This window comes from Vicugna pacos, chromosome X (assembly GCF_048564905.1).
Source record: "Vicugna pacos chromosome X, VicPac4, whole genome shotgun sequence".
Classification (NCBI taxonomy): domain Eukaryota; kingdom Metazoa; phylum Chordata; class Mammalia; order Artiodactyla; family Camelidae; genus Vicugna; species Vicugna pacos.
Window position 1 is genome coordinate 83,676,925 of NC_133023.1, and position 23,628 is coordinate 83,700,552.

Below are 23,628 nucleotides of genomic sequence, written 5' to 3' on the forward strand. Positions count from 1 at the left end.
GTTACAAATGTGGCATTAGAGGTTCGTGGTTTTACAGCCAATTTCCTCATTTTGAGTGGCAGAAAACCAAAGTCCCCAAAGCTGACGTGGTTTGGTAGTAGTGGACTTGTAGCTGTAAAACTGGGACAAGGCCTCAGATTTCTTGGTTCCAGTACTCCATGCTGTGACTAGTTAAAGATGCCCGTGAGCTCTTTGATACTCTTCCCAACGACAGGCGGGGTCCATATCCCCTTCCCTTGAGTCCAGGTGGGTTCTGTAACTGCTTAGACCAATAAAATAATCAAAAGAGATAAACTGGACAGGGCCTAAATGGAAAATGCAGGATCCCTTCTAAAAATGTATTAAGAATTTCAAGATCAAAGCAGGGCATCAAACTAAGTGCAGGGTCCCTTGTGATGACACAGGTCACATGCCCATGAAGCTGGTCCTCCTGCCAGTTGTGGGCGGGGATTCAGGAGACTGGCAGCAGCTTCCGGTTCCTGTCTCTTGGAACACTCAGTCAAACTAGCTGCTACCTAAGCAGTCGACTACCTTGAGATCGCCCACTGTGAGCAGCCCAAGCCACAAGGAGGGGCCTGGAGGCTGAGATGCCCCGTGGGGAGAGAAAGGCCAAGGAGCACCAGGCACATGGGGGAAAAAGCCATTTCAGAAGCTGATCCCTCAGCCCTTGCCATGCCCCCCAAGGCCTGCCCAAGATCCCGCCCCACAGAGTGATGACAGAAACAAAATGCTTGTTTTAGGCCACTAAGTTTGGGGATAGTTTGTTACCCAGCAAAAGATAATGGAAAAAGATGCCATCGTTAGCCTTCTTCAAAATGTCAGTGAAAAGGTTTCTTTTAAAGCACAAAGTTTTGTTTGTATAAAATGTTGCATCCTGGGATCCCCAAAATTGCATGCTAAACATAGTCTGCATGGGGTGTTTGCATATGACAAACATATGAATGTCACTTTGGTCATTTAACCATATAAAATGTATCTCACACCAGGGACATATACAGCTTTGCCTTAACCAGACCTCTTTTACTTAAATATGTGAGTTCAGAATACTTCCCTTGACCCCTAGGAATACTTCTCTATCCCTGCACTTACAACACTGTATGATAATTAATTGTCTGTGTCTATCTCCTTGTCTAGATGAGTGTTTTTCAAACTGCAAATGCAACCTATTGGTGGGTCATGAAATCCATTTTTTTTTTTTTGGTGAGGAGAGCTAGTTAACTTTACTTACTTATTTTTTTAACAGAGGTCCTGGGGATTGAACCCAGGACCTCATGCATGTTAAGCATGTGCTCTACCACTTGAGCTATACACTCCCCCCATGAAATCCATTTTTTAATGAATTTATTATAAAAATATAAGTATGTGTTGCACATAAGTATTAAATCTAGAAACTTGCAGGGGTGTGTGTGGCCACTGGACTAGACCGTGAGATCCCTCAGGGCAGCGTCCACACCTAGTCTGTTCACCACTTGACCCCAACAGCCGGCACACTGTTTGGCATGTGTAGATGTTCTGTAAGTAGTTGTTAAATGAATGAATGTTATTCTGTACTGTTACTATTTGGAGATGAACATCCTCATCTTCTTGGGACTTTTTACTGTTTCCTAAGAACAGCAGCGGGCTCCAGACTTCTACTTCCTCCATAAGTCAGGGAGTCTTAGAACAGTTTAATTGTTATCCATTCACTTTCAGTTTGCACCTGAATATCTACACCAGCATCAGCTTTCTGGTAACTACCTGCTGAAATAGAAACCGTCCATCCCCTCCCCAGTCTGGTCAAAAAAGAAAGAAGGAAGAAAGGGAGAGAGGGAGGGAGGACAGAAACAGGGAAGGAAGAAAGAGTGGAAGGAAGGGAAGAAGGAAAAAGAAGAAAAAAAATATTGGTTACAGGTTTACACCAGGAACTCTCAAAGATGACAGCCACCATTTACTAAGTCCTGGCAATAGACCAGGCACTTTGGACATCTCATTTAATTGCCACAGCAAGTCTGTAGAACAGTATTATTAACCCCCATTTTACATATGCCCAGAGAGCTTAAGTAACTCCCCTAATGTCACTCAGCTGGTAAGTGAAAGGCATGTGATGTAAACCCAGGCCTGCCCAGCTCCAAAGCTGTGTGAGTTTTCCCTGTCACTCTGCTGCCTCCATGCAATTAACCAAAGTGTCTACATGGAGGGTTGTGCTATGAACAAACAGCAAACAAATAGTACACTTTCTCTGTCAACCAATGGGGAACCAACCCGTGTAGATAGCCTTAAGGTAGGTGTTTATGATGTAGATATCGCTTGTGGAGCAGAGCAGCTTTTGGCGATTTATAAACATACCAGGGACTCACTCTCCCATGGACATGCCTCCTTGAGCGCCACACTTTAAAATGCATGCTTAATCAGTTTAACCCCTAGACTTAGGTGTTTGATTGGTTATTTTATTTTAAAATAAATGTTCTATTTTCAAATAGTTTTAGATTTACAGAAAAGTTGCAAGAATATTGCAGAGAGTTCTCATATACCCTGCATTCAGTTTACCCTATGGTTACTTTATTTTTTAATGTTTTTGCTTACAACCACAATAATGAATTGAGAACAATAGAAAAAGTTACCTCTCTCCTGTGCTGCTTGGAATCCATCAAAATAAGTGTCTCAGAGAACAGTAAGACAGGTGGCAGGCCATGGTGTGACAGTCAGTCACAAGGGCTTCCTCCAGAACAAGCAGCTCCAGATAAGAACGTGGGACTCATCCTTGAGTCTCTGGAGAGAGGTAACATTTGATTCTAGCTTGAACTCCTAACTGATCTTGCAGCCCAAACCGAAGAATTTGGTCTCAGGTCGATAGGGTATGTCCTTTTCAAATCCCACAGCTCAGAGGCTTATCTAATTTGTTTTAGGATTCTCTTGTTTACTTGACATATCTTTCCCATGTCTCAGTATTCTTGGAAGCCTCTAAAAATACCCACAGAGAAGCAAACTTAAACAGAAATCAACATAAAGGACTGTAGGAAGCACTGGCTGAAGACAAGTAAACAGAAGAGGTCAAAGGCCCAGAGGAGTAAGGGGTTTCTTGAGGCAACAGCAGGACTAGCACGCAGGTCTCTTGTTCCCAGCTCAGAGCTCCTTTGGAGTAGATGCTCTTGGGGATGTCTGCTCAGTCCATACTGCTCTCTCTGGGCACAAGCCCACCCCCAGGGCAGTCATGCTTATACAGAACCCTGCCCCCTCAGCCACAGTTGACTGACTCTTGACTTCGCCAGTCAGGCTCCCCTTCTCATGATCTTGGTGTTGGGATTCAGTGACTCATCCCATTTCTCTCTGGGATGGAGAGGATGCCATGTTTGGCCTTGTGCTGAGAGAAGATAAGGAAGCAGTTCTGCCAAGAGGGATAAGAGTAAAGCGGACATTCAGGGAGAAGCTGAAAGAAAGGCCCCAGAGGGAGAGCAGCCTGTCTGCCTGGCTTCTTAATGGCTTTCCAGGACCTGGTTCTGGTTTTTCTTGAAGCTTGGCTGTCCCCTGCCCTTGGATTCCATGAGACATCTTTGAAGGCTTGTCTTAAATTCCCTGCTTAAAAAACAACAACACATGTGAGTGGCTCTATTCTAATCCTGACAGTTAAGTTTAATATTCCTGTTCTGTACAAGAAAAAATTTCTGATTATAAACACATGCTCACTGTAGAAATCCTAATTAGCTTTCTTCTCATTATAAAAATATTTTTGTCTATACATCCAGAGAAATATAAAAATGAAAACTAAATCACCTGTAATGACCTGCATACATATGATGTTAGACAGAAGATATGTACAAAGATGTTCCTAGCAGCACTATTCATAAAGACTCCAAACTAGAAACTACCCAAATCCCTATTGACAGGAGAAAGGGGAAGTAAATTGTCAATTCACACACAGGAATAATATACAGCAATGAAAACAAATCATCAAAAACTGTCTGCAACAACTTACTCTCATGTGATGGTGGGTGAGCAAAAGAAGACACAAAAGTACGAAGTTTAGTATTCCATGTACATAAAATGGAAAACCAAGCAAGAGTTATCTATGCTGTTAGATGTCAGGGCAGTGGTTATACTTAGGGGTGATGGTATGGGAGTGAAGGGGGCTCAAGAAGGAGCTTCTGAGATGCTGATCATGTTTCCCAATCTGGATGGTGGTGACTCAACTGGATTTACTCTGTGAAAATTCATCAAGCTGTACACTCATGGTAAGTGCAGTTTTCTGTATATATGTTTCAATAGCATTTTTAAAAATAGCCTATAATTCCGGTATTGATCATAGTGGGGAGTTTTGGGGTTTTTTGTTTTGTTTTTATTTTATTTATTTATTTATTTTGAGGGGAGAGAATTGTTAACTTTTTAACTTTCTCTCTGTCTTTGCTTCTTCTAGAAAATGCCTCTGGCCTGGCCTGTGTTCCCAGTGTTTACTGCTTTGGGGTGTTTTTCTATCATTTCCCTCACTGCTGCTATTATAGGCATCTGTGTCTTTATGAAACATTTCCAAAACATTTGTATCATCAGCCCTGCTGAAATCTAAATTGTTCAAATTGACCAAGAGAACACAGTTCCATTTAAAGTCAGGCTGAGACACAAGTCCTGTCTGGCTGTTCCTGGGTCACCAGCAGCCCCAGGTGGGCCTCATCAGTGACCACAGTTCAAGTGCAGGTGCAGGCCCACCAGTGTGGTGCATGAGGGGCTCCTACTGAGGGTGAGGGGTGAGAACAGTGCCATTCCCAACTCGCGTATGCCCGAGCTCTCATGATCTCCCCAGTTCTCCAGATCCTTTCCCAAGGGCCTTAAACCCCAGCTACCTACCTACCACGCGTGTGCGCGTGCGCGCGCGCACACACACACACACACACACACACACACACCATTTGCCTCCTTGTGAACCTGGGTGAGGCTTTCCCTGACTCCCCAGGCAAGTCATTTCTCCTTCACTCTTTGTATACGCCTGCGAAGGCACACATTTTGTCCTGCTCCCTTGTATGTCCCTCTCCCCATTCATTCATTCAACAAACTTATTGAGCACCTCCTTTCCTCACTCACAGGACAAATATATTTATTGGGCACCTCCCATTATGCCAGATGCTGGTAGGTGAGAGCAGTCAGCAATGAGCAAGACAGACCCTATCCTCATAGAGTTCAGCCTAGTGAGAGAGGCCTATGTCAATTCACTAACAACCACACACAGACTTTTGCAGTTACAATTGGAAAGGAAACCTACAGGGTGAGTTAAGAAGTACTGAGCAGAAGGAGCTAACTAGGTGGAAGGTAGAGGGGCTGTCAGGGAAGCTCTTCCTGTGGAGGCGCAAAGCAGCTTGAGACCTGAAGGATGAATGGGAGTTCACCAGGGGAGGGGGAGTACATTCCAGGCTGAGGGAATAGGATGCGGGAATAGCTGAGGCCAGGTGGAGCTTGATGCTTTGAGGGACAGAGACCAGTGTGGCTGGATCCAGCCTAGTGAGTGGAGAAGGGGTCAGAATCACCCCGTGCTCCTTCTGGGCCATGTTAAGGAGTGAGATTTATCCCAAGAGCAGTGTGAAGTGGAGGAAGAGGGAGGGATGTGCCCAACAGATCTGTCTCCAAAAAGCTCACTCTAGCTGGCTGCAGTGTTATTAAACCATGGTTTCCCAACCCAGGCACTACTGACACTTTTGGCTGGATAATTCCTTGTCGTAGAGTGTTGTACTGTGCCTGGTAAGGATATTTAGCAGCATCCTTGGCCTCTATCCTCTAACTGCCTCCCCTCTCCTGAGTTGTTGCAACCAAAGATGTCTCCAGATATTGCCAGATGTCCTCTGGGGGCCAAAGTCGTTCCTGATGAAGAGTGACTGTGCCAGACTATTTACTGAGTTGATTAGTTTTCTCTGAGGAGGATCTGCCACCTTCCCTCCCTCTGTTCCCAGACAGGCATATATGATGTGTACAGGCACGTATGCCCGGCATGCGCTCTTGGCTGCAACACCTTTGCAGGTCATACTTGCCTCTGGATCCCAAAATACCCAGAGCTTTACATAAGCAGGGGCTTTGTGTTTGCTTCTCTGGGCTAAAACACCCTCAGGGAAGTGTAAATGGTTAATAGTTCACCCTGTTCATTCCAAGAACTTAGAAAATCTACTCCTTGTTCAATCTGGTTCTCACCTGTTCCTGCTGACAGCAGCTACCTGACACATTAAGCACTCAAAACTATCAACTGCTATTAGCAGGAATGAGAATTGTTTTTCTTTTTAAAAATTTTATATTTTTGTTTGAGAATTGTTTAACTTTTTTTCACCTGTAAAATGGGAGAATTATCTGGTAGAATTGATCCTTTACAGACATTATCATTCAATCCTTACAAACCTGAAGTAGTCAGGTGTGAATCTGGGTCTCTTGAGACCAAGTTTCCACAGCTGGTTCAGTGATAGGTCTGGGATTCAGGCTCAACTCAGACCTGTGTAAGGCCCAGGATTTTAACTCTCAAGTCATCCTGCCTCCTTTCTGTCCAAGACCTCAAGGGTTACTCTGCTCCATATTCGAATCCTGCAATTGGAAGGGAACAGGCATCTGTGTAGTGGCTGACACCAAGCACCAACTCCACGCCAACTCTGCCTGATTTCTCCCACAACAACCTGCCCCAGCCCCCACTATTTTTGGTCACTATCTTTTATCCAGCATATAACACTTCTGCTGGGGAGGGGCCCACATCAAAGCTTTTAATCCTGCTCACTTCCTCATCCTTCTTTCCCTACAGTTAGGTACTAAACCAACTGCTTCAGTGTATTAACTTCATCCTCTCAGCCCTCTAAGGGAGGTCCTATTGGCCCCATGTTGCAGATGAGAACACTGAGGCTTAGAGCTGGTGAATGGTGAAGAGGACTTGAATGCAGACGATGCAGTCCTGGCACTCCTGACTGCCAACTCTTGCCCACCACTCTGCTGCAGCCTGCTTCTCAGCAGGACCACCTCAGAGTTAACTGTCTTTTAAAAGCTGGCATCTTATGCTGCACCTGTCCTAAATGTCTCAAAGTTCCCATTCTTCCCTCCAGGAAGCACAGATCTAGTCCCAAGATGAGGAAACAAATACCTGTACTTGTACAAAGCAGTGAGGGGCCACTGGAACCAGAACCTATGTCCAACCCCTAGGCTCAAAAGAATTCCCTATTACAAGGCCAACCAACCCTGGTGTCCATGTCCTTTTCCCTTTCAATTCTAATCTTCCTTATTGAAGGTTTGTAGAGAAAGTGCCCTCTGCCATTAGTGTGACCTTGGCCTTGTCATAACCTCCCTCAGCCCAGTGAGGATTCCCCAACCTATTCTGAATAGTGAGGCTGGGGCATTTCTAATATTCCAAAATGGTTAAGAAACTTGTCACATGACTGTCAATTGTATCCAGTCTGCCTGCCTTGGACTTGAATAACCTTTTTAGTAAGTTAACATTTACCAACTGCTATTCACAGAGGCAGCTGTCTTTGAATATGAATCACTGATGCAATGAGAAAAAATATTTGAAATCTAGGGACTCGCAAAGGAAGGTGAAATGTATTCCCAAGATCCACTGGCACACTCTGCACGGCACCTGACATCTGCCACTTGCTTTTTCAGTGCAGGCTCCCTATGAACCGGGGAGGCAGTTAGCACCAGACTCACCCCCATTCCCCTGCTGCAGCTCCATCCTAATTCCACGGGCTGCTAGGGCACTGTGGCTCCCTGCCACCTCTCCCTGACATTCATGAGCTATGGGGTCTGTATTCGTCTATTACTAGCCAAACATACCACACACTTGCCTATCCATCAACTAATCCTAAGTAGCTAGGAATAGTGCCTGGCACAAATCTGAATTTATTAAATGTCAAAATATCCTTGATTTCTCTCAACCATTTAAAAAAGATGCCTCTTAAGAATGTGCTACCCTCAGGTATGGGGATGATATATGTGCACTTCCCATAACAGAAGCTTTAAGAGCTGCTAGTCACAGGGAGCTATTTAATTACAAATAAGTAAATTGAAAAAGAAACCCAATTTCTTACTCACACTAGCCATACTTCTAAGTACTTGGCAGCAAGAGAACATTGCTATCACTGGACAGTCTGTGTTAAATCTGACAGGAGGGGGGATTCAGTATGTCCTCACAGACCAGAATACAACAGAGTTTCAACAAAAGGTCTCACATATTTATTACTGAGCAAAAGCAACAGACCACAGACATGGCCACAAAGAGAAACTCCATATTCCCAAACATATCCAGCTGTTCATGCAACAGCACTATCTTCAGAGTGATATGGTAAGATGCAGAAGAACTTGACACAGCATAAATATGTGCACCACCTCATGTGCGGCTCCTTATAGACCCAGCTTGGTTCTTCTCCAATGTCTTCTCTTGGAGTTGTACCTACACAGAAGGAAACTGCAAGTTACAAAGGCAGTCCTGACCTCAATTTAGCTGCTCTTATTCACCACAAACTTTTGCCTTAAAAGTATCATAACATCTTTGAAAGGCAAAAGGTCCCGTTTTTCCTTCCTTTAACAAGTTTGAAGCTCTTTTTGAAGTGTCAAAAATTATTTGCTAGATGTGCTAAAGAACTACTCAAAAAAAATTTTAATTGAAGTAGTCAGTTACAATGCATCAATTTCTGGTATACAGCACAATATCCCAGTCATGCATATACATACATATACTCGATTTCATATTCTTCCAATCAAATGTTTACCTCTCAAAATGATTCCAGGCTAGGAAAAAACACACTGGTTCTTTATTGGGACATGAGTAGTGGAGAGAAGCTCTCTCCCCTCCCCAAGTGTACACTCACTCACAGACCTGGGCAGACCCAGAGAGACATATGCATTTAACCCCTCTTTCTAAACTACAGCAAAGTCATTTCTACATAATGGGTCACACACATATATAAAAGCTCCTATATAATTTTTATAATAGATTAACACTGCCAGTCATTTCAATACCAAAGCAAGTGATTTGCAGAGCTAAGGCCATCTCAAAATTGTCCATGTCAATCTGTCATGATTTTACCCCAATAAAGGCAAAATCAAAAACGACCAACACAGATTTTCTTTCAGCAGGATAATGTCAGTACTTCCACAAAACGAAGCACTGTAATTGCAACCTGCTTTCAATACATTTTAAAGTTAGAAGATAGCTGAGGCAATAGAAAAACCATTTGCGCAAATTTTCTGGGCCCAGAGTATATAATCTTCAATGTAGTAACTTCCAAACTCTAGACTGCAGAGCGAGACTAATAATCTGATAACTGCAGGTACTCTTTACTGAGCTAGGCACCACCATCACTGAATAAGGACATGATAAGGTTTCAATTAATTGGCCTTTAAGGCTACAATGGGCAGTGATTTTCACATCTAACTGGCTAAATGAATTCAGACAATGGGCCCTCAATTTTAGCCCTGACAATTCACATCTTAGTCTTCATTATCAGCAAACTAATCCCACTTCTATTTGCCATACAACCAAGTCAGTGTTCTATACTAGCTTCAAGATATCATCTTACTCCTGAGCTTCTTACCTGGGCAAGGACCCACCGGCTAGGACCACCCTACAGTGTCAGCTTAAAAATGCTTTGAAAATAAGTATTCTGGTAATATCTGCTCCCTCCTCTTTTGTGGTCTTCAGGGCTCAATTATCTGGGGGAGCCAGAAAATCTAGTATTTCATTTTAAACAAACCAAAGTCCTGAGCCCTTGGGAAAGTTATCACTGACTTTTTTGATGCTTTATTTTCCTTCCCTTCAAGATCTGTCAAGGCCCACCCATTCCCCAAAGAGCCAAAAGGCAAGCAGAAGACCTGAGTATTAGATCTAGCTTTGCCTGAAGTTAGCCTAGATGACCTTGGAGGTCCTTTGTAGCAATTTACCATCAATTTAATTACTTCTGCAGTAGAAGGCAATCTTCCAGTCTTTAGAAAAGATAAACATTTCATTGCCTTTTCTACTAGGATGTGTAATGACACACAATCTTCCACCTTATGTTGTCTCAGACTGAAGACACCAGGAAATTAACAAATGCTGGAATGTCTGCCTCTAAGCCCAGCTATGGGCTGGGTGCTGTCCAGAAGCCCAGAGGAAACACATTAAAAAAAAAAGAAATTCAGAATGGTGGTACAGGATGAATTAAACTGTATATAACTTTCAGTTGCATATTTATGTCCAGAAAGCAACCCTAAGTATAACAAAAAACAAGTGTGGGGTGTGTGTGTGTCCTCTTACCTGATTTTATTACCAGTTTTCATTCGAATCCATTGGGGAATGGGACGATTCTGCTTTTGTTTCTTGGCCAGGAATCGCTTGATCCTGAAAGTCTTGTGAGAAGACTGGGAAGGAAATGCAATCAATTTAACAATACCAGAGCTTGCTCAAATGATTCAGTCAGAACTCCCTAAATCCACCATTTGAATGCTTAACATATACCAGAAATAACTCTTGATGCTAAACCCACCATGCCCTTTGCTTTGTTCCTCACTTCTCAACATGCGAATACCATAATTCCCAGTGTTCAAATAAAAATCAGTATTGAGGACGGTAGGTAATCTGTCCCAAAGCAGAATGTTAATGTGCAGAGCTGGGAACCCAGGTCCTCTCTGTTCCAAGGCTAGGGCGCCTTCCTGTCTTCCCTGTTGTCACTCTAGGACTCAGAGGACCACACCAGAGACGGCTAGGACTAGAGCATGAGGCCTTTAACGATCACTTTCAAGTCACTGAGCCTCTGCACTATTTTGTAAAACCGGGGTACCTACTTTCAAAGGTCATTGCGACAGTAAGATTTACACAAAATTCTTGACATTCGGTAGATCGGTTCTAACCTATTGACCATTTTTGTATTAATTCTAACTATTTAAAACATCACTCTTCCAAGGATGACTTTCTCAATTTCCCGTTCCTTTTTTTTTTTTTTTGGCTTTCATGAAGCACTTGGGTCATCTAAGCCCAATCCCAACCCCTTCCCTGCCCAGTTTGCACGAGGGTCCGGAGAAATGGCCAATGAGGCCCGACATACTCTTGGCGTAATAATAGGGGCCATTACAAAGAAGGAAAAGACTGCACCCCTCTCTCCCAGCTCACGCAGTAGCTGTAAAATTTTGTTAATAAAACCATAAAATACCAGATACCGATCCTCTCCATACCTACAAGCTTAGACAGTTTTAATTTTTCAGGGAACGATCACAGGAAAAGCGCAGTAACTCCGTATCTGGTATTTTACAAAGAACGCCCGGATGGCATATAGATTTACATCACAGCACCCCTCGTTCCAGGCGCTTCCAAGGTAACGCTCAAATCCCTTAACAAAGAGCTAAAGTCTGGTAATCTCATAACATAGCATACTCCTTGTCCCCAAGTGAAAAGTCTTCGAAAAACGCAACCCACATTCCCTTCTCAATGCTCAGAACATCTAGCGTGTCGCGAGCCACGACCTCTGGGATGCCCCCTCGATCTCTATCTTTGCCCCAGGAACACAGTTCACTCCGAGAGAAACGGAAATCCCTGCCCGCCTGAGTAGCGGCCTGGAGCAGAGGAGCGCCCCCTCGGACCTCGGCGCGCCAGAGCAGTCCGCTCCTCCCCAGGTGCCCGCTCGTTTCCCGCCAGGCCCGCGGACCGGAGCGGTAGACAAACTCGATCTCCCCTGGGAAAAGCCTTAAAAAGGGACCTGCAACTCGACGCAGCCCGCGGCGTCGGGCGAGCTCGCGGAGACCTCAGGTCTCGTGAAGCTACCCCGGAGCGGATGGTAACGGATGGACTTACCATGGCGAGGACCAAACTCAAGCGCACATACGATGGCGGAGAAGAGAAGAGAGGAAGAAACCGCCGGAAGGACGTGTTTAGAAGGCGCCGTTGGAGGCGGGGCTTGGAGAGGTGACGCTATGCGCCGACCATCGCCCCCTGGCGGCCTCTCTCTGAGCGCGCTCCCGTGGGGCCGTGGGAAACAGCGTTCGTTCGTGCGAAATGGAGTTACCTTCGTTTCTCTTCCGTAAGTGGGTTCCTCAGGAGCCCGTTAGTGTGCCCGGGCACCCTGTGTCTTGGGTGAGGCAGCCAGTCCGTGATAAATACCAAAGCAGAATCCCTTCCAAAGGCCGAAGGAGCGGGGTGGGAGGGGCTATCTCTAAGGGAGGGCGGGGGAGACGTCACGTCCGCGCCCAAGGGACTTGAGTGCTGCGCTGGGGAAGGAGCGCGCCGAGGAGCGGAGGTTGGGAGCGCCCCGCCAGGGTGGGCTCGTGGGTCGTCGCCCAGCTCTTCCTCTGCCCTAGTTTCGACCTGGCTGGGCGGTGCGGGACGGGAAAGGACTGTAGTGTTCGGCGAGAGGTTGCCAATAAATGTTTTAAACTGAAAAATTTCTGGACAGTGCCGTTTCCTTTGGCTGCTGGGAAACCCAGAGCAACTTTGTACCCCACCTTTGGCGAAGTATACAGGAATTAATGGCATACATTTTGAATGTTAATGTTCCCCGTTTTCATATTTTTCTTCTCCCCGTTTAAAACCAAAGGCCTCTATGTGTCTTTGCAGTCACTTCAAGCATTTTTGCACCAATAGAGTAAGGGAAGAGTTTTTAACCTGAGGTCCACAAGGGTCTGTGTATAGAATTCACAGGGTACATGAACTTGTATGGGGAAAAAATCACAACTTCATTTCATCAAACTGACTGAAATGTAGAGCATTCTTTATTTACAAATGTAGCCAACAGGCTACAGTGACATTCGCAGTACCTGTAACTTGATCACCAATAGTAATCAAAGATGCTTTCGTATCACATTGCAGTTGATGCAAGTGTCTCGAAATGTCATTTTTATACTCATCACTTCTTTGAAATTGCAGTAGCTGTTAGACCCACAGGTAGAACTGTGTTAATCCCACATGTTGCTGTAGCACACATTTCTTTTAGTAAATACATTAATAGCTTTGGTGAGTGATAGCGTGACTGGTTTTCTTTGTAATCATGTGTACTTTGTTTTATGCATTTAAAAATTCTGAAAATAAGTCCATAAACATCACTGCCAAAGAGTTCCTCGGCACAAAAATGAATCCCTGGGTTGGGGTATAGTGATAGATGGTAGAACAAACAAACTAGGTAGGAGGCTTTGGAAATAGTCTGGACAAGAAGTGATGGTGGCCCAAAGTAAGGTAATCCCCATAATGTTGAATAAGAAGAAATAAGATCAAGAAATGATTGTGACATCAAATTAACAGGACTCGGTCCCAGGTCTCTGCCTTGGGCAGCTAGATGCTGGTACCTTAGATCTAGAGAAGGAATACAGATGCCATAGGAAGCTTGAGCCCAAGTTAATAATTACTGTTTTTTTAACAGCAAAAGTTTAGTTATTTTAAGCCCATCTAGTTTTTAGATTCAGACCTTCATCCAAATAATTTTACATTTAATTTGACTGAGACCTCAGGCTTCTTAACTTGGATTTTTATTACTTATTTAAGAGCAAGAAGAAGCAGCAAATAACCCTTTAGTAGATAAATTATCATCATCATCATTATAGCTACCATTTTCTCAGGTTTAGTGTGTGACTGATACTGTGAAGAGCTTATATAAATCATCCTTTTAATGCTTATAGCTTTAAAGGGCACCTATTCTTGTTCTTGCTGGTTTTCCTTCTACCTTGCATGTCACCCCTTCTGAGTTTCTTTTGCTGATTCTTCCTTACCTCACTTTTTAACATTGGAGAGCCCTGAGGTTCAGATTTGAACCTCTTCTCTTTTCTATATACACTCCCTCCTTTGGTGACCTCATCCAGTATCATGGCTTTAAATACTCTTCTTGGTGGATGACACCCAAATGTACATCTCTGGTCTAGACATCTCCTTTAACTTCTACTACTTTCTCGATGTCTCCACCTGGATGTCTAATAGATGTCTTAAACTTAATATGTCCCAAACAGAACTCCTGAGCTTTTCACCCCCAACTGGGTCATTCCCCATCTCAGCAAATGGCGCCTCCATTCTTCCTGTTGCTCAGGCCCAAATTTATCTTCCACTCTTCTCTTTTCTGTCACATCCCACATCCAGTTTGTCAGTAGATCTGATCAGCTTAACTTTGAAATTTATCCGAATCTGAGGACTTATCACCTCTATGCTGGTCCAAGCCACCCTCTCTCATCTAGATTATTTAAATGCTCCTCGCTAGTCTCCCTGCTTCTGCTCTGGCTTCCCTCCTGCAGCCAGAGTGCTCCTTTCAAGGCCCAAGTCAGATCATGTCACTCTTCTGCTCAGCACCCACCAATGGCTCCCCATCCCTCTCCTAATACAAGTTAAAGTATTCACAGTGGCCTTTTTAAAGCCCTACTCTGTAGGATCCCATTACTTCTCTGACTCTCCCTTTCACTCACTGTGCTGAAGGCACACTGACCTCCTTGCTCTTCCTCAAACACGCCAGACACATTTCTCTTCACAGCCTTGGTACTAGGTGTTGTCTGCCTGGGACTCCATTCCCCTAGGTGTCCCATGGCTGATTTCCTCACCTCCTGCAAGTCAAGGCTCACATGTAGCCATTTTAGAGAGACCACCCCCTGAACACTCTGTACCCTCCTTCCTTGCTTTGTTTTTCTCAGTAACACTTATCATCTCCTAACACAACCATCATTTATTTGTTTATTGTCTAACTTCCCACTGGAATTAACCTCAATGCTTGAGATAATCATAGATTCACAGAAAGTCAGAAAGAAATGCACGAAGAAGTCCTGTACTCCCTTCACGTAGCCTTCCGGGTGTTAATGTCTTGCATAACTATTGTGCAGTATCAAGACCAGGAAATTGACATTGGAACAATCCGAAGAGCTTACTGAGATTTCACCAGTTACACATGCACTCACTTGTATGTGTGTGTGTGTGTGTGGTTCTATACAGTTTTGTCACATTGTAACTGTGGAACTACCACAACAAAATAGAGAACTGTACCATCACTACAGGGCTCCACAAGGGCAGGGGTTTTTTTGATCAGATTTGTTTGCTTCTGTACCCCCAGCACCAAGAACCAAACCTGCCACATAGTAGGCCTCAGTATCTGTTGACCTGAAGAGGCACCAGACTGTGGTGGTGACAGCAAAGACTCTGAAGCCAGGACCTGGATTTGAACACAGCTGTGCAACATACTAACTATGTGACCTTGGACAGGTAACTTACTGTGCCAGTGCCACAGTTCCCTCTTCTGTAAGATGGGGATCAATAATATTACTTAGCTCATCGTGCTGTGGTGAGGATTCAGAGTCATTGGTAAGCATGTTAAGCACATAGCAAGGCTTGAGTTAATATATACCCAGCAGATAATAGCCATCAAGCTCAGTGTACAGAAGCCATTGTTACTTTTATTCCCTTGTGTTGTGACAGGGCACTTAGTGTTAGGAACTATAAGAAGGGTGCAAATAGACTATTACAAGAAGGTTGAAGAGGTGCCAATTGCCAGCTAAGGAGAGGAGGTGGCATTTGAAGTCAGCCTTACAAGGCAAGTGGTGGTGTTATGGCTGAACTGTGTTCCCCCAAAATGTGTATGTTGAAGCCCTATCCCTAGTATGTCAGAATGTGCTTTATTTGGAGGTAGGGCCTTTACAGAGGTAATCAAGTTAAAATAAGGCTTGCTGGTGTGGCCCCTAATCCAGTCTGATTGGTGTCCTCAATCAAAAGAGATTAGGACACGCAAGGAGACGCCAGGGGTGCTTACATACATGTGGAGAGACCATGTGACGACACGACGGGAAGGTGGCTGGCCATCTGCGAGCCAAAGAGAGAGGCCTCAGCAGAAAACAGACCCGCTGATACCTTGATCTCGGACTTCTCGCCTCCAGGACTATGAGAAACTTCTGTTGTTTAAACCACGCAGTCTGTGGTATTTTGTTATGGCAGCTCTAGCTGACTGAGACAGGTGGGATCAGGACATGGGGAGCTGGGAGGAGGGCATTCCAGCTAGAAGGAACAGCGTGCTACCAGTCACAAGAGTCAATGTGCTATACATTCTGATTGGCTGGAGCCAGGGAGGCTGGTTTCAGGAACTGGAATTCCACAGAGCTGGGTCCCACAGGGGTCAGAAAGGGCAAGGGCTGTGAAGAGGCTCCAGGATATGACATCAGGTACCCCTTGGTGCCCTTGAAAGCTGGGCAGTATAGATGGGGGGCAAAGAAGGGGGAAAGAGAGGAAAGCGTGGGTGGTGAGGTGGGGCAGGTCTTGCACACAGGAGATGCTTTTAGCAATTTGAGTGTGAAGGGAAGGAGACAAAGGAGGGTAGTGAGAGAGGGTGGTGAGCTCAAGAGTTCGTCGTTTCTGGCAGATGATGGGAAGGAGAGAAATTAAACATGCAAGGAAACCCAGATATAATAGATAGCATGGGGGTCTCAGAGGACATGGTGGGGGCGGAATGAAGGGCATCAGAAGAGAAGTTGGCCTTGAAAAGGAGAACAATCGTTTCCTGCATTGGAGAGGAAGGAGAAGGACAAAAGGAGAGAATTTTTTTCTGTAAATTTAATTCTGTTATTTAGTCATGTAAATATTTTTCATGGTTCCATTTACATCCTATATAACCCTACATTTCCTCTCCTAGGTGTTTCTCCAACAGAAAAGTGAACAGAAGTGCATCAAATGGTATGTACTGAGGGGAGGGAATAGCTCAGTGGTAGAGCATGTGCTTAGCATGTATGATGTCCTGGGTTCAATCCCCAGTACCTCCATCAAAAAAATAAATAAATAAAACCTCCCTCCACACAAAAAAGGTATGTACTAAATTGCTTATAGCAGAATTATTTCTAACAGCCCCAAATTGGACACTGTCCTAATCTATCTCCAGCTGAACAGATAAACTGTGGTATATTTACCCAGGGCTACTATACAGCACCAGTTCTCAAAGTGTGATCCAGGGAACTCTGGGGGATCCTCATGACCTTTTCGGAGGGTCTGCAGGATCAAAACTATTTTTGTAATAATACAAAGAAGTCATCTGCTTCTTTCACTCTCACCCTCTCATGAGTGTACCGTGGAGTTTCCAAGTGTTTAAATGATCTGTCATGACTTCATTGCTCTGACAGGCAATAGATGTGTGCTTGCATGTGTATTCTTGGGTTTTAAATATTTCTCAGTTTTAATTTCTAATACAGCAAATATCATAGATATAATCCACACAAACAAAGGCCCTTTGGAGTCCTCGATGATTTTTAAGTGTAAAAGGGTCATAAGGCTAAAACATTTGGGATCCGCTCCTATACAGCAAGGAAAATTAACACACTGCAGCTACCCACGGTGGCATGAATGGATCTCACAAACATCCACAAATGTGGAACAAAAGAAAGCCAGACACAGAAGCATGCATACTGTATGATTCCATTTACGTAAAGACCAAAAATGGGTAAAACTAATTTGCGTTGTAGAAGTCAGGATAGTGGTTATCCTTGGGGGCAGGGGACGCTGGTCTATTCTGTTAGCCTGATCTTGGTGCTGGTCCTGTGGGTGTGTTCCCTTTGTGAAAAGTCAACTAGCTGAAAACTTTAGGTTTGTGCGCTTTTCTGTGTGGGTGTTATATTTCAATATAAATTAAAAATACATTTATGTGGGTCTACAGAGAAAACTCGAGATGGAGCATTTACAGAGGTCTGTTATCCCAGTCTCTCCTCCCTGCCTTCTCTCCCTCCCCCTTAGGCTGTTTTTCCCCTGTAGGTGATTTGTATTAGTTACTGATTTCTCCTTCCACTGTTTCTTTTGGATAACATCTGAATATTTTCATTTTCATTTCATTTCAGATAGTCATATATTTGCTTGAATAACCCCCATCCTTGCCTTCCTGTGGTGAAAGTAGCATGTCATGCCCAAGAGAGGGAACTTGAGAGGTGGAGAGAAGGAAAACGGAAGTGGTACCCAGCAGATGGCTTGGAGCTCAGGAAATTAGGAGGCTCAACAGCCTTCTGCAGACAATAAAGGGATTTAGAGAAAGAGGAAAGGATTTGGAATAGATACATGCATTCACTCAAGAAGCTGAATGCCCTTACCGGGCACAGTCATGGGCTGGACTGTACTGTTCTTTGCAGCACAGTGTGGCCCACCTGCTGAGGGGATGGATGCACGGATGCTGGGAGAGCACAGAGGAACTACCCACCGCATGCCACCCCCCCTCCCCGTCCCGGCCCCCAGGCAGTAGAGGGTCCTTAGAGAAGGAGCTGCTGGAGGGAAATGCTGAAGAAAGAATAACAAGGGGCAGGGAAGGGGTGGCTTTCCAGGAAGGGGGAGCTATATTTGCAAAGGTGTAGAAGCTGAGAGCAGGTTTCCAGGGCCTCCCCCAACAGGCCCCAGAGTCCAAGCTTTATCCTGGAGGCCAACAATTTGTAATTTCTTTATTTTTTGTTTTAAAAGCTATTTTATAGAGAAACCCATCCTTGACTCTTCTCTTTCTCTTACACCCCTATTCTAATCTGATAGCAAATCCTGTCTGCTCTCTCTTCAACACATATCTAGAATCCAAACACTCCTCCCTATCCCCAACCCTGTCTCAAGGCACCACCATCTCTCACTTGGATCATAACGAAAATCTTCTCCCTTCTGACTCTGCCCCCTACCTCTCTTCTCACCACAGCAGTCAGAGTGATCCTGCCAAAACCTGTCAGATTGAGTCACTCCTCTGCTCAGAGGCTGGCTCATCATTTCACTCAACTAAAAGTCCAAGTCCTTACAACAGTCTACAAGGGGCAAGCACCATCAGACCCTTCCACTCAGACCTCATCTCCAACTGCTTTCTCCTTCAGCTCACTCTGCTTCTTCCACACTGGCCAATTACGTTCTCACCCCAGGGCCTTTGCACTTGCTGTTCCCTCTGCCCGGAAGCTTCCCCCATCAGTCTCTTTAGGTCTCTATTCACATTCCACCTTCTCAGTGAAACTTTCCCTGACCACCCTATCTCTAAAATTGCAGGCTCTGCTCTCCACTTAGTATTCCCTACCCTGCTCCTGCTTTATTGTTCTCTGGAACTTCTTTGCCATCACGTACATTTTCTTTTTTTATGGCCTGACTCCCTCCCTAGAATGTGAGTTCTGTGAGGCTGTGGATTGTGTGTTCTGTTCACTACCATCTTCCCTTAGCCAAAATAGTGCCTCACACATAGTAGGTGCTCAATAAATATTTGATGTATGAATGAACAAACTCAAAAACCCAGACAGACAAAATAGAAGAGTAGACCCCTCAGGGCAGTTGACAGCCTGACTGTTTGGCATGAGCACTTCAATTCTCGTTTGAAGAACCCCAAAAGTGCTGCTGCCCAGCCAAGAGGGTTCCTCAGAGTGGAGCTTCAGTGTGACTGCCAAAGGCATATGGGAGCTGTTGAAAGCTTTTGAAGGGTAAGTGGCAATTAGATAGTTATTTTAGAAGGATCACTTGGGCAGCTATGCAGGTAGCAGGTGGAGGTGGAGGCAAGAGTAGAAACAAGGAGATCCACGGGGGCTGATGCTGTGGTCCCAGCACCACCACGACAGTGATGATGATGACATTCTTGTTTGCTGCAGCTGCCTCCCAGTCCCCGAGTCCCTACCTCCCATTCTTTGCAGATTTAGCTCCTGGCTCACTGCTGCTATCTCGAACACTACTCCTGTCACAGTTCTTGGTGCATTCAGTATCCATGCAGACACTTCTGGCCCCTTGGCCTCCTCTCCTCAGGCAATCCGGTCCCCCACCGCATCTCAGCCCCTGCTCCCTTGCCATACCTTTGACCTTGGCATTATCACATTCTCTGCTGTCTTTGCAGCCAACTTCCTCTAGGACTCCCACACTAACAATGCTTCCACTTCCCTGGGACCATCCATCCACTGAACCCATGCTCTTTCCCTGTTCTCTCCACCACCCCTCCGTGTCTCCTCTTCCCTCCTTACTTCACTTAAGCTTAAATCACTCTCACACCCTATCCTTTTCTGTACTTGCTTGGAGAAACCGTAACCCTGGTATATCCATTTCTCCATCTGCCTGACAACCTGCGCCTCTGGCAACTGAATGAGGGTGGGGAAACCAACTGGCCTCACTTCAGGTTCACGAGCACTGACTTCAAGTGGGTCCTCAGTGCTGCCCCACAAGCCTTCATTTCTTTAGCCCAGCCACCCTCCCGTTCTCCTAAAGCAGTGCTTCTCAAGCTTAAATGGGCCCATGACTCACCTGGGGATCTTGTTAGATGACAGATGCTGATTCTGCATCTCTGACAACTTCCTGGGTGATGTGCGTGCTGCTGGCCCGTGGATCTGCCCTTGGAGTAGAGCCTAGACCAGGGGCCACCAAACTTTTTCTTATACCAAATATTTTAGGCTTTGCAGGCGACATATGGTGTCTCTTACAACTATTCAACTCTGCTGTTGTATCTAGACAGTACAAAAACGAATGGGTGTGACCAGCTTCCAATAAAATTTTAGTTATGTAGACTAAAATTTGAATGTTATAGAATTCTCATATGTCACAAAATATTCTTTAGATTTTTTTGAAATCATCTGAAAATACAAAAGCCATTCGTAGCTTGCAGGCTGTACACAAATAGGCAGTGGCTGGGCTTGGTCTACAGTTTGCCGACCGTTGGTCTAGTATGACTGTCTCAACCCTCCCTCCTCCATTCTCCCTCTCAGTGATGACCTTGCTTCCTAGTCACAGAGAAAATTTTGACAATCACAGAACTTCCATAACTCATCCACCATATCCCAGCTACCAGCACTGTACTCGAATCCTCTGCCTTCGTCCTGTTCCTTCAATGGATTCTAACCCCTGTCACCTATTCAAGAGCTTGGCTCTGGCAGCTCCTCCCTTTCTGTCCCTGCTTTTCCCTGGATTGTTCCCATCAACACATAAACAGGCGGTCATTTCTCCCATCTTAAAAACCTGCTCTTCACCCCAGTTCCCTTTCCAGCTACTGCTCCTTTCCCTCCTTCCTTTACAACAAAACTGTGAAAGATTTGTCTATATTTACTGTTTCCAATTACTCTCCTCCCATTCTTTTCTCTCTTTTTTTTTGAGATATAACTCACATACCATAAACATCACCACTTTAAAGTGTACAATTCAGTGGTTTTTAGTATGTTCTCAAGGTGGTACAGCCATCACTGCTATATAATTCCAGAACACTTCCATTACCCCCAAAAGAAACCTGTACCCACTAGCAGCCATACCATTTTCCTTCTTCCCTCAGCCATAGGCAACCACTAATGTACTTCCTGTTTCTATGGCTCTGCATACTCTGGACATTTCATGTAAGTGGAATCATACATCATATGGCCATTTGTGTCTGGCTTCTTTCACATATTATAGTTTTTCAGGGTTCTTTCATGTTGTGGCATGTATCAGTACTTCTTCCTTTTTAGTGGCTGAATAATATTCCACCGTGTGGACATAGCCTTTTGTTTATCCACTTATCAGTTGATAGACACTAGGGTTGCATCCACTTTTTGGCTATAGTGAATAATGCTGTAAGCACTGGTGTGCAATTATGTTTGAGTACCTGTTTTCAGTTATTTTAGGTATATATCTAGGAGTGGAATTGCTGGATCATATGGTAATCCTGTCTAATCTTTTGAGTAACTGCTGGAGTATTTTCCACAGTGGCTGCACCATTTTAAATTCCCTCCAACACTGTATGAGAGTTTCATTTTTTCTGCATCCTCCCTAATGGTTGTTCTTTTCCATTAAAAAAAATTATAGCCATCCTAGTGGGTACCTATCCTCTCAGGAGCTCACTCCAATCAGGTTTATCACCTAGCACTCAAGCTGAAACTGGTTTTAAGATCATCAGCAACCTCTGTGTTAATTAACCTAAGTTAATTTCTCTGATCTGATCTTATGTGACCTATTAACATTTGTCTTAGTTGACCTCTCCTTAGAATACTCTCTTCACTTGGCTTCCAGGACAGCACACTTGCTTGGTTTTCTTCCTGTCTGTCTGCTCCTTCAGAATCTCTTCCTCTGGTTCTTCTTTATCTCCTTTCCTTAAGTCTTTACTCAAATGTCACCCTTTCATCTCCCCATGAACGTATACTCCTTTTCCCTGATTTATTTTTCCTCCTAAGCACCTGTCACTTTCTAACAATATGTATTTTGCTTGTTTTATTTACTTTCTCCACTTCAATGTAAGGTCTGTGAAGGCAGGGATTTTTGTCCATTTTGCTCACTGATATAATTTCAGAACCTAGAACATGAATGGCACATGGTATGTGCTCAAAAAATAATGAATGGATAAATGAATGCTTGAGTGATGGCAGCCTGAACTAGGGCAGTGAAGGGATAGAGAGGAAGGAGATGAATTGGACAGAATACAGTGATTGATTTGCTGTGGGGAGTGAGGATGGCGTCAAACATGATCCTCAGTGCTGAGTGAATAGGTGGGTAACATTCTGTCAAACAGGATAGGAGGAACCTGAGATACTTGGGGTCTTTGGGTGCAGATGTCCATTAGGTAACTGGATCTGAGATCAGGGGAGTGGTCAGTGCTAGAGATAGGGAGGATAACCTTCAAGTCTGGCAATATAGATAATACATCATGTTTTACAGTAACAATGAACAATTATGTATTTACCCATATCTCCATCATATGAGCTTAATAAGTATTTTGTGAATGAATGAGCTCTGTGAGATTTCTGAAAGCTAATCCTATGTAGCTGTCAGTATATACTTTCCAAGAATTCACCAAGTATCAGCCTATTTTTGCTACCTTGCCTTCCTTAATAATGATATAAAAGGTAATACTAAATTTTTATGGTATACAGGACAATCCCAGAGACAGTGAAGAAAATTCTGGGCACCCCCATAAAAGTATATAACATACAGAGCTTCTACATACCAACAAAAGGCCACAAAACTCCTCTACTTAACCTTTCTCCTACAGAATTAAAGGTAAGGTCTGTGAATACCATAGAAAGGTAGATCTTAATTTATCTTCAGTGTTAAGTTTCTGCCTCAGGACTACCTTGTATATGTCTGCTAGGCAAGGGGGTGTGATTTTCTTATTTTGAAGGCACAGTAGCCTCATGAATGCCCAAGCCACCCCCTTTTCACTGCCCTGGAGGTACCTGTTCCCAGTGCCATCACCTCTTGAATTTTTCCTGCCTACTTCCTTTAGCATCACTTCTCTGTACCAGAGCAGCAAACTCTCCAGGGCTGTAAGCCTCAGGAGGGCAGGGACCTTGTTCACAACTATGGCTTCAGTACCAACATATAGAAGGTGTTCAATGAATATTCAGATATCCAGTGTCTGAGCTGTCTCCATCCTGTCTTTATTTCCAAAGAAATCAAAGAAATCATGTGTCTGAAGTATGAAAAAATGGAATAAATGCTTACTTTTATAGCAGTTTATTTTTATTAAAGACATGAAATTATGAGTTATGAGGAAGTGGCCCTCACTTCCTTCCTGCTGACACAAGAAAGAGAACAAGGAAGCAAACTAGAGAAAGAAAGAGGTGACACTGTGGAAAAGGAAGTCAAGATGGATTTTTTAAATTGCTGGGAAGGAGGGAGGGCCCTCCTGTAGTCTCACCAGTTGATCTGGTTTAGGAATTTTCTCCAGCAACGCTTGGCAGCTTAGTGGCAGGAGACTCCCACACCAGGCCGTCACCACAGCCCTTTTCACATGGTGCACTGTGCTCTGGTTATTTCTGGTTGTCTCTTGATACCACTGGCCCATGGTTCCTTAAGGACAAGGA

General features: G+C 44.4%; 1 protein-coding gene and 1 non-coding gene across 2 annotated transcripts; both read right to left on the reverse strand.

Moving 5' to 3' along the window:
* Positions 1-8,134: 8,134 nt before the first annotated feature.
* Positions 8,135-11,885, reverse strand: RPL39 (ribosomal protein L39). The gene is made up of 3 exons (XM_015249211.3): positions 11,747-11,885; positions 10,217-10,320; positions 8,135-8,374 (listed from the first exon to the last, which is right to left on the reverse strand). The coding sequence occupies exons 1-3, from the start codon at positions 11,747-11,749 to the stop codon at positions 8,326-8,328; spliced, it is 156 nt and encodes a 51-aa protein (XP_015104697.1). The 5' UTR covers positions 11,750-11,885; the 3' UTR covers positions 8,135-8,325.
* On the reverse strand, positions 8,980-9,111 carry LOC116277298 (small nucleolar RNA SNORA69). Its single transcript, XR_004186776.1, has one exon. It is a non-coding gene; the product is annotated as a small nucleolar RNA SNORA69 (small nucleolar RNA).
* Positions 11,886-23,628: the final 11,743 nt, after the last annotated feature.

What these genes read in the sequence shown, in the direction of transcription:
- RPL39 (XM_015249211.3), bottom strand. An exon ending in AAAACTGGTAATAAAATCAG is followed by an intron (nt 8,375 to 10,216) that starts GTAAGAGGACAC and finishes CCTTCTGTGTAG; the next exon opens with GTACAACTCCAAGAGAAGAC.